This window comes from Oreochromis aureus, linkage group 2 (assembly GCF_013358895.1).
Source record: "Oreochromis aureus strain Israel breed Guangdong linkage group 2, ZZ_aureus, whole genome shotgun sequence".
Lineage (NCBI taxonomy): Eukaryota > Metazoa > Chordata > Actinopteri > Cichliformes > Cichlidae > Oreochromis > Oreochromis aureus.
This window is the reverse complement of record NC_052943.1, coordinates 5,291,406-5,302,613: the sequence shown is the minus strand read 5'-3', so window position 1 is coordinate 5,302,613 and position 11,208 is coordinate 5,291,406. Positions and strand designations below refer to the sequence as shown.

The window sequence follows — 11,208 nt, the reverse complement described above, 5'->3', positions numbered from 1 at the left end:
CTCATTGTTTATCTAGGCTTGCAGACGTTATGTAAATGCTTTATATACACTGTTTATAGTGTCTCATACCTGAGTTTTTCTCTGGAAAAGCAAAGAAAAACATTTTTTTAAATCAATGATTTCAACATCACAGCCTGGTTAAACGTGAAGGTCCTACACTCAACATTTATATTAAGTTTTTCAATCCTGAATCATGCTTTTCATGCAGCCTTTACTTGCTGTTACCCTTTAATGCACTCAAGTCCACTCTCGTGCCTCGGTCTATTTAATGGTAACCTCACTCAAACATTGAGTGAACCCGTGTCCAATTACATTACGAAGCAAATGTCAATGGATCCAACAGATGTTGTGCTACTACACAACTGCCAAGTTTCATTTCACTGGTGCAGGTTATCGCAGCCGCCACTAGATGGTAGCGAAAGGCTGGAGTTACTGATTGGCAGACAGGCTCAACTGATGAAAGAAATCCTCCAGGCCTCCTAAATATCCAGCTCTGTGCCGTGTTCTGCTGTAATGTATTACCTGACTGGATGGAGAGTGTGTGATAATCCCGACTGTGGGTAATGCAGTAGTAGAAATGTCTGTCTGATGTTTCGTTCGCCCTGCTCAGCCAGTTAAACTCCTCGCGGGCTTGAATTGAATGAGGCGGAGGAGAAAAACTGGAATATTCACCCGTATAATCATCAAGACAATGAGATTAGTAAAAAAGAAAAACCCAGCAGGTATGCACTCAGACTTTGGCTTTATTTTGTTTTATTACATGTCAAGCTGTAAATGTTGCAACAATAGAGCGGGTTCTTGGCTGGACCTTTAGCAAAAACTGTCATAAACTACGAGGATTACATGGTAATACACAACAAAGCATTTGCAAAGAACACTTTAGGAAACTGTAGAAAAGTTACAACAGTATGAAACGTCCACTGTGGAAAAACTTTAATAATGTTTGGCACTGAAAAACCTTTTTTTTTTCCTGATAAAAAAAAAAAAAAATAAAGTCACCCGTGGTGTTTCTCGACTAATGGAGTCATTTTGTCCAATTACGTCCTTCACTGTGACCTTTTTGGCATCAAAAATGGATAAATATACATTTGAAATTGGTGACGCTGCAGTCGCGGGCACCTTGAAAGTGTTTTCATTTTGACAAAACAGAAATCTAATAGTCCGATATTTTTTCTAATAGATGATGACAGCTGTCAAAAAAATGTTTTTATATGCCTCCGGGCAAGATAGCTTTGCTTCCAAGCATGCACGTCACAACCGCTTATTAACTGTCAGTCACTGATTTATTATTTTTTTTTCTTTTTTCATCTCAGGTGCACACAGAAACATTCATTGTGAAAAAAAGCTAGTTCAAAATGTCATGCTAATGCACACAGACAAGCTACCTTGATGTGCTGCCTTCAAACTTGTCCCCCCGCACCACACGCCCCAGAAGAGTTTGTGATTATCCACATGAAGAGCTGAAGAAGTTCACATGCCACGAGGTTCACCATTAGTATGTGGACAGAAATGCATGCAAGTATTTTAATCAGCCTCCAAAAAGCATTTGTGTATGTGCAGGATACATTCAAACAGGCAATAAGAAGAAGAAGTGAGAAGATGAAATCAGACTACATTAGACTGGAAGAATGTGCTGTCTGCCCTTCTGTTAACATCTGCTTACACCTGGACTGCGCCCTACTCTCAGGACAGAAGCGTAAAAATCATTGAGAACTCTTTCCGGTCGGTGTGGCTGATGAAAAGACAGTCTTGGAGACTCTCACTCACTAGGCCGCGTTGTGGAAAAGGATGGGCTTGACCATCCCAGAGAGGATTTTGGGCACGTGGATGCTCACAATCTCCGAGATCATCTCTGGGAAGCTGACATGCATATGCATGGACTGAGCTTGGATGAACAGATCGTAGGTGAACTGGTGTAATTTCCTCACAACCTAAGTCAAGAGACAAAAACATGACACATACATGTGGTGGGGTTATTAGAAACAAAGAGATCAATAAATATGTAATGTGGAAAACATGTAGATGCTCTCTATTGTCCCTGTATAATAAAGACTAAAAATGCCCAAATAATAATACGAATGAACAAAAACAAACGAGACTGTCTTGGCACAGCTTAAGAGGCGGTTTTAGGAGATAACGCTTATTGTGACACTAAGCTCCACAGACAGGGCAAAGCTGAAGGAGTCCTCATCAGCTCTGATCTTCTTCCTAAAGGGCCCTTCCAGACAATCTCTGGCTGCCCTCCAGCTCAAAAGCCACAAAGCCGAGCATTTAAAGGTAAATCCACAGTGAAAGACAGGAGGCTCAAACTGTTGTGGCTCCTCTCCACATAGCGCTTTAACTCTTCTGGTCATACTCATATAATGATGTAAGGGGTTTTTCCTTTGACAGCTAATTGTTCTCATCATTGAGATAAAAGTACAAAAAGAAAAAAAAAAATCCTAAAAAGGTTAAAAGTAGTCCATTTACACCCCCTAGTGGTTGCACATCTACATCGACACACTTTCCCCTCCCTAAACCTCAGTGAGGATGATATGAGTGATTAGTGTTTATTACAACAACAAAAGAAAGTTCACCAAGTAAAAAGAAAGTAAAAATGCAAAAAATGCACATCGAGAAGTCGTAACAGGAAAACTACATGTGTTTTTAAGTAGATACACTTATGTACCTACAATACCACATCAGTCTTTTACGGCTTAGACATAAAAAGGAAAATATATTATTAACAAAATAAACAGAATATAAATCTAGAAACATTAAATACACCGATGGCTATCAGCGTGCGCCTTATTTAGGGTGAATTTAAACTAAATTAAAGACCTTTTATAACTCGTTTGAATCTACCTCAGTGCCTGGACTTTTATGCCTTTTCTTTGGCTCATAATCTTTCCATTTTCTTCTTTTACTGAAGGTCACAGCACAACTTGACCTTTCTATATCTTGTTAAAATATAATACAAAGCGTTTTTTAAAATTCTTTTCAGATGTTGCTGATTTTGCTTGTATTGGCTATAAATGTGCACAAATGTTTGACAGAAATGATAATCAACCTTCTGCATGGTCGCGCAAATGGAGGCAAATTTTATGAACCCGCTTTTTTGCTTATGCATTTGTTTCAAGGTTTAACACTACTCTTATGACATCAAGTGAAAATTATGGCCACAGATTAAAGTGTTTTGCATGTGAATAGGTTCATGTGGCATGTAGTGAAAAGTGTTTTGAGTGAGAGTAGAAAAGCAGTCAGATTCAGTCAGAGGTTGGAAGTAACGAAGTACAAATACTTTTTAAAACTTTCTATACTTAATACTTTTTCTAGCAACTTTTTACTTTTACTCACTAGATTTTTAAACAAATATCTGAACTTTCTACTCCTTACATTTTCAAAACAGGCTCGTTACTTTTGGTTTAAAATGATCATTTATAGTGTTTATACTCAGGGTTAAAGTGGGCAGGAAGGAGTGCAGGTTCACGGTACGCGGTACAGCATCTAGCTAGCGCTGCAGAGGAGGACAAAGCATGAAGGAAGTGACGTGTTTTTTGTTTTTTTGGTGGTTAAAACGTGGTAATTTCAAATTGATTGATTGATTGATAATACTTTATTCATCCCGAGGGAAAATGGGTTAAGTATTCAACGTTTCTATCAGCTAAAATAAGAAAGACAGTAGAGGAAGAAGAGAGGATAGATTTGAAGGTAAGGACTGCTCAGTGATGCTTGATAAACTGCAAATTTAAAGCTTAATTTTAATCACATATTGGATTTGCATATGATATGTTTTGATAAATGATGTGTTTTAATGTTGTGAAACGTCCTGCAACACAAACTAAGCTAAACTCACTATATGTTATTCATACGTGGCATGAAAACATTAGGTAGTTTTGACCAGAACAAACAGGTTTTCAGTAGCAAAGCTCTGTATTGGACTTGTGCACCGTGGCTGTGGTGCTCATGGTCAGTGTTAGGTTACATCAAGTGTAACAGAGATGAATTTGAAGTTAAGATGATGATGTTTAGATTCATTCACTGAATTCCAACTTTATACGAATGTACACTGTCTAGTAGAAAGACAGTATAAACAGTATAGTGTCAGTGTAAGGGATACACATCGGTGAAGATAGCTTGTGAAACTGTTTACATCTTGTTGAATTCAGTTGTGTAAATCCACAAAGAGCAGCAGGTCAGCTGATCACAGTCTATACACTAAGAAAACCTACTGGAGCTGCTGTGATTCTTTGCCCTATGCCGAGCCACTGCACAGATCTGCTGAATCTCACTTTAACACGTGACTGTTATCATTTCACTGTTTAGGTATGAGGCAAAGTAACCCTCTACAATGTAGGCAACAAAAAAGTTATTATTTTTTTAGTTCCCTTTCACTGCATAACAGATTGAAACTGAGTGGATTTCTTAAAGTTAGACTTTAGATTCGATAGCATTGGTATTCTCATGTACTAACATTATTTTATTATATTATTATAGTGCAAGGTTCAGTTGCCTTTGTACCAAAATGCTTAGTAGAATTATCTTAGAGGGAGCTACTTTTTACTTTCTTACTTTGAGTAGATTTCTGAGCCAGTACTTTTTCACTTTTACTTGAGTAAAGTTGTTTCAGTGCTTCAACTTTTACTGTATTTTTAACAAATGTATCTGTGCTTCTACTTAAGTAAAGAAAGCCTGTGCTTTTGCCACCTCTGTATTCAGTCATGTGAAAACAGCCCATAATTTGGTTGCTTGTAAAACCACATTAAGCAGCAATAACTCAAAATAATAATTATCTGTATGACCTTTATCAGCCTCTCACATCATTCTGGAGGAATTTTGGCCCTCTGTTCTTTGTAGCACTGCTTCAGTTCTTTGAGGTTTGCAGGCAATTGTTTATGCACAGCTTGCTTAGGTCCTGCTACACCATCTCAGTCAGGTTAAGGTCTATACTTTGGCTGGACCTTTGTAACACCTTGATTATTTTCTTTGTGAGCCATTCTATTGCAGAGTTGTTGCTCTGCTTGACTCTAGAAAGCTTTGGTATACTGAAGAGTTCATGGTGAACTCAATCACTGCAATGTGTCCAGGTCCTCTGGCTGCAAAACAAGCCCAAATCAGTACTGTGCATTGCGACCAAACATCTCCACTTTAATTTTTTTGATGTTGAACACATTGTTTCCAAAAGTCTCCAGAAGAAAAAATATTCAGTTGCACCTTTTTGAATTAAGCTATCCTGCCATGTTCTTTTTAGAGAGAATACTTCCTCCTGGCACCCTTTCCAAACAAGCTATACTTTTTCAGTCTTTCTCTAATTGTGCTGCCATGAACTTTAACATTTAACATTCTCACTGAGGTTTGAAAATTTGCTGGGACGTCCACTCCTGGGAAGGCTGTGGCATTGTGTTAACACACCTGAACGCTTTCACAGAGCTGCTCACAAAGCAGTAAAGGCCGTACTTCCAAACTTTATTTTTCACATGACTGTAATTAGCAGTTCATTTACTGTGTCTGGATTATTTTTCAGTTCATATAAATCATCTACAAATGGAAATCAACTTATTGGCTTTAATACAGCAGCATCTGGCACCACTATTCTTTCATAACTGTTAATTATCATGGTAGGCTGTTAAGGATTAGCCGTTTCAAGGAAGCAAATCTCAAATCCAGGTTAACATATAATCTGAAACACGGATACACAGAAGCTAAAAGAGAATAAAAAAATAACAGGCTTAAACCTGAGGAAAAAAACAAGGGCTTAGATATTAAATGCAATATCTGACAGACTGGGGTGAATTAATCCAGCCATGAAATTTTAAAATAATAAAAATCTTACTTGTGTGTTCATTCATAATAAGTTTACAGTTGTATTGCAAGCCTGTACAGTGTTGTCTGTCATTTTGTGTGAGAGGAAGGAGCATTATTTTGCGCTCACACTAAAAAATGACATGTGCATCCATGTCCAGAGTCACAGCGTGGTGCATTTTTTGGAATGCGGTTGTGTGTATTACCGACTGGAGGTGGTCCAGCAGCTGCGTGAGCTGAAACAGTCTCTGCGTGCGGGTGGTCTCTCCGCGGTGGCTGGCCAAACGGTCTAGCTCCTTGATGTAGGAGGTCCGCAGTTTGTCAAAACAATGCTGGCTCTTCGGGCCCTGCTCTGGCACTGTGACCACAAAGCCAGAACACAACAATAACTCTCACAGACTTTATCCATCCCATCAATTCTCTAAAGTATGGCTGTACTCTATTGCAGTTGTATTTCACACGTTGAGTTGACATTCGCGCCATTACTCATGGTCCCGAGCGACTCACTGATGCTGAGGAGGACCAGGGCCTTCATGCAGAGGAACTCCTCCTGGGTAACCTTGAGCATGCACAGCCTTTGGGATAGTAGCTTCATCCTCACACAGTGTTCATACATGCTGGACGCTTGCATCCGCTGGCTGTGAGGAGGGATAGAAAAGAGAAAAGGGGGGGGAAAAGCATGACGCAGGAGGAGAGTCACATAGCGAGAAATGTAGAAAGGAGTAGTTGTGGGGACATGAAGGGAAAAAAAGGAGAGAAAAAAGGCACCAGAGGTGAGAAAAAACGAGTTAGATGGATAATGGAAAATAGAGAATGACAGTGAGGCACTGAAAAATGAGGGTCAGCTACAAGGGCAGGCGTATCCATTACTATGCAGGTCAGAAGCAACCTAATAGAGTGACAGGGGTGTAACACAGACAGAATGAGTGTTTTGCTAATGTCACGCAAAACATTGACCAATTCAGAGCTGCCACGAGGGTTGGCGAATATCGTAATTCCGAGCAACACCTTCTTTCTTTTTGACACAACAATTTACTGATAAGAGCCTGGGAGGGGGGTGGGACTCATGTACAGCGATTTGTGTGACACAAACTCTGTTGTCGGGGTTTCTTTTGGGAGTAGAAAGAAAAAGACAAAGGCTGGAGTTGAGGTGTCAGAAACATTTTGATAAGGGGCCGAGGGGGTGAGGTCGGCGTGTAAATTAAAACTTGTCAGAGTGGAAGTTCTTGGACACTGATGAATGGTTGTGCGATGATGAAAAAGAGCAAAGCATTTGAGGAGATTTCCTCCGCCAGCCACATTTATAAAATGTAAAGTGACGGGTTTGCTGGCGTGCACGGAGAGACATTCGCTGTTTGTTTTCCTCCTGCCGAAAAACACCAAAAACGTGTCGCGCCGTGCCTTTCATCGCATTTCACGATGACAAGTGAAGTCTCACGGCATTCCAGCAAACCCCATGCCACAGTGATAATTTCTTGTTTCTTAGTTTTATAAAGATTTTGTGTCTCCTTTTTTTCCTTTTTCCTTTTTTGTGAATTCGTTGTTTGATGTTAAATTGAATATTTGCTGAAACTCACTCATTGAAAATCAGGTCTGGAGCAAAGTAGAGCATAGAGCTGTTAGTCAGTGTGTAGGATCTCCAGCCTAAGGCGAACACCATCACTCCCATCCATGACAGCTGAATCACTGACATCTGGTCATCCACGTGCAGGTCCCGAAACCCTGTTAACAAAACTCGCTGTTATCAAGCTCTCCTCAGGGTTAAGCATTAAAACAGCTTTATAGAATAAAAAAATCAGCTGATTTAGCTCAATTAAATAACTGTTGAGGCAAACATGGATACAATGCTGGCCATTTTCAGCCTTCTTCTTTTTTTTCCTTTTTCTTTTTTGCTTAAATGGGAAACATCCCCCTCTAGTGGCTAATATTTGAACAACTTTGTTTGTTTTGCATGGACACTAAACCAGCGCAAACTTCTGGAAAGGTCTGTCATCTTTTGACCTAGATACTGAGGCCTGGCTTAGTGCTGGTAGATTAAAATACATTTCCTAACAGCGGTACTGCTCATCCAAACCACAGGGAATTCTAACGTGATTTTTGATTGAATTACGCTTATTTCTTCTCAAGCTGCCCATTTACCACCCACTCTCTTACTCAAAGTTGTTTACAAGTCTGATCTTTCAGGGTTTTGCTTAACAAGGAATGCAAGCGGTATGTCTGAATATAAACCACAACGGAAACAGCCATGGAAATGTGCTCCCTACCGGATTCTCTGGAAGAGCTACTTGGAATTAATTACCTTGGCTCAGATTAGTTTACCTGGTATTGCCTTGGCCCAGCGGACCACGGTTACCAGCTGCCGTTCCCCCAGCTTGTTCAGGCTGGTGAGCAAGGACATAGGGCTGTCTGGCTGGGCAGGATCATGCCCGGCATTGACCACAGCTGGCTCAATAGCCTGTAGGATGCTGAGCAGGGACAGGCACGAGTGCAGGGGTGGGGGGATGGCCGCACCCAGGGCCTGGGAAGCTGCTTGAGATATGTAGATAAAAACGACATGAAGCAGAAAGTGTGACAAGATCGAGTCTTTCCAGGCAAAAGTAAATTCAGCGTTGAATAAACCTGACACTTGAGCTCTGTGCAACCAATCCTTACCACCTTGAGCCCTGACACCTGCATTTCCGGACTCCAAGACTACGTCTTTCTTCGCTGCCCTCTCTTCTTTTTCTCCTTGTCCCCAGCTAGCTGGCTGTTGCTCCTCTTCTCCATTTCTCACCTGTCCGGCTCCCTTCAGCCTGCGACCTGGAGAGATGATTCTGTTAGAGTTCAACTGGAGGGCTTCTGATCTAATAAATGTAAGGGATCTGACCACGCTGACACATTTTTTAAAACTGCAAAATACTTTCCTTTATTTATGTCTCATTATTTCCTCATCTCTGGCAGCTCACCTTTAAGGCTCATTCCTGACATGAAGCATCTCTTTAAGCGACACGACGCGCAGTTTTTCCGCCTCAGTTTGTCGATGGTGCAGTCGTTTCGGCTGGCACACAAGTGGTTCTGCTTACCTGGAGGCACACAAGAGTGCTGGGGGATGAGGAGTGTGAGTTCAACAATGCCTAGGCTTCCACTCATAGCAACGACATGTGGGCGTTTACTGATAACAAATAACTAGACCTCATAATGTCAGGGTCACTGTGCCCTGTCTACAGGAGAGAGCAAGTGGGTGTAAGAAATTAAAATCAGTGAGTGTGTGTGTGTGTGTGTGTGTGTGTGTGTGTGTGTGTGTGTGTGTGTGTGTGTGTGTGTGTGTGTGTGTGTGTGTGTGTGTGTGTGTTGCACCCACCTGCAGCGGCCCTCTTGAAGAATACTTTGCAGCTGCCGCAGGTGACTGCTCCATAGTGACAACCCGAGGCGTCATCTCCGCACACTTGACACACTCTCCTTTCTGACAGATACACACCTGGAAAAAAATCCTCGTGCCTGGGCACACACACACACACACACACACACACACACACACACACACACACACACACACACACACACACACACACACACACACACACACACACACACACACACACACACACGATGAGAAGAAGTTTTCGTGTCTTCCCTCAGTTTTTAAAAGGGTTTAAAAACTGAGGGAAGACACTGGTGAAGAATTGCAGCAGACATTAAAAAGCACTCACACAGACATTATTGGTTTTGGGTTAGTAGGTCTGCCTTCACTGAGTGTTATCATACAAATTCTCTAAAATCCAATCAAATTATATTTTTTCCCTCATATGGTTGACAATTTGTCAGCAAAGGGAGCCAGTTTGCTCCAAAGTAAAAGCTGTGATTAGCACATGCCAGAGTGCAGTTTTTTTTTAATGAATCCATAACTTGTAATAAAATAAAAGGCTTTCTTTCTAGAAGCAGAAGCAGCAACAGGTGCTGTATCTCTTCTTTATAGGGACACTGATACATTTGCTACTGCTGCAGTCCCAGGGCTTATAAGGACAGCTCTGGAAAATCTTAAGGATAGGATAAACTTTAAGTTAGTGTAGCTGCATGCTAAAAAATGATTTGGAGAAGGCCAAAAAAAGCACACCATGTTGTTGGAGGACAAAGGGTTCAGTGCTGCTGAACATTTCAGGACTCCACAGAGTTACAATAGAAGTCATGGCTGATAGCGATACATAATAATCGTGTTCGCTGCCTTTGATTTATTTGTGCTGACACGTATCCAATTAGCTTATGCTCTGTGGCTCGACACAGAAACGTCAAGAAATTAAGCATGAAATCCGGAAAGACAGTGCACCGTTAAACATCTGCGAACTTACGCCTAAACTCATTACAGCACTTCTTTTAGAAGACAAAATGACCAAAGCCCGACTGCAAAGCGGGTTGATTGAAGCGTAATTACTGGCACGAGGCTCACGCTGTGTGTTTCTCATTAAAGAAAGGTGTGAGAGATGGGAGGGATCGGTATGTACTGTACGCAGTATGAATGACCTTTTGACCTGATGCAAACGAAACAAATCATTCAGATCTGATCGTTACCTTAAACTGCGATCTGTGCAATTCATCCACACCGAAGGCTCACTCTTGATAGTGGAGAAAGTGTTCTGCCCCTGAGGAATGGCACTTGGGTAACTTTCCATTTGGCCATATCCTTGTGCCGTCGCTCGCATGCCACCTTTGCCACCCTGCTCACCTCTACCGTACCAGATACAGCGGCATTCCTGCCTGTTTCCGCGAGGAGCTTGCCCACAATTACAGTATTTGCACAAGAAATTATGTTCCCCTGATTCTCCCCTCTGTGGCTGTGGCTGAGGCTGGGATCGGTCGCTGTATGCGCGCTCATTTGCGCACCACATTTCCGGTGGGAGATCCCTATATAGGTCTGAACTGGCATAGTAAGACGAAGGTGGTTTTAAGGGTACGACCCCGGGCACCTGAGGGGGCGCGGGCAGCTCCGGCGTGGGGTTCATAAACACATTTGACTCCCTGCAGACGTATCTGGATATCACCGAGCCACGCGTCACAGTTTGCGCACTGTCCATTTCGCCCGATCCGAACAGATCCATACAGCTCACCTGCTGTATGCCCTGGCACACTTCTCCAAAGTCGTCCTCTCTAAGGCTGCTGTCACCCAGGACAAACATGCTGCCGTCGGAGTTCATATTCCCAGCCCTTCTCAACTCTGGCACTCCCCGAGAACTATCCGCCACAGTACCGGAGTCGCATTCTGCGAAGGCGCTGCTGGAGCTCTGGTTCATATTATTGGGCGGAGAAGACACCGAATCCAAACCCAAAGACACCGACACCGCTTTACTGAGCTCATAAGCCGGACAGGCATAGATGGTAGTATCCAATCGATCCCCTTCATTCATCGTTAAAGAGTTTGTTTCTTCCAAAAACGAGTGAAAGGACATTTCGGCT

General features: G+C 42.0%; 1 protein-coding gene across 3 annotated transcripts; it reads right to left on the bottom strand.

Moving 5' to 3' along the window:
- Positions 1 to 736: 736 nt before the first annotated feature.
- LOC116315172 (androgen receptor-like) lies at positions 737 to 11,201 on the bottom strand. 3 transcript variants are annotated; one of them, XM_031733366.2, is made up of 9 exons: positions 10,327 to 11,201; positions 9,122 to 9,258; positions 8,727 to 8,843; positions 8,434 to 8,580; positions 8,101 to 8,310; positions 7,359 to 7,503; positions 6,289 to 6,419; positions 5,988 to 6,139; positions 737 to 1,931 (listed from the first exon to the last, which is right to left on the bottom strand). In XM_031733366.2, the coding sequence occupies exons 1-9, from the start codon at positions 11,199 to 11,201 to the stop codon at positions 1,767 to 1,769; spliced, it is 2,079 nt and encodes a 692-aa protein (XP_031589226.1). In that variant the 3' UTR covers positions 737 to 1,766. The 3 variants fall into 3 exon arrangements, with proteins under 3 accessions (XP_031589226.1, XP_031589227.1, XP_031589229.1); XM_031733367.2 differs by having other exon boundaries at positions 1,767 to 1,931; positions 8,101 to 8,307; XM_031733369.2 differs by having other exon boundaries at positions 1,767 to 1,931; positions 8,101 to 8,307; positions 8,437 to 8,580.
- Between the last annotated feature and the right edge of the window lie 7 nt (positions 11,202 to 11,208).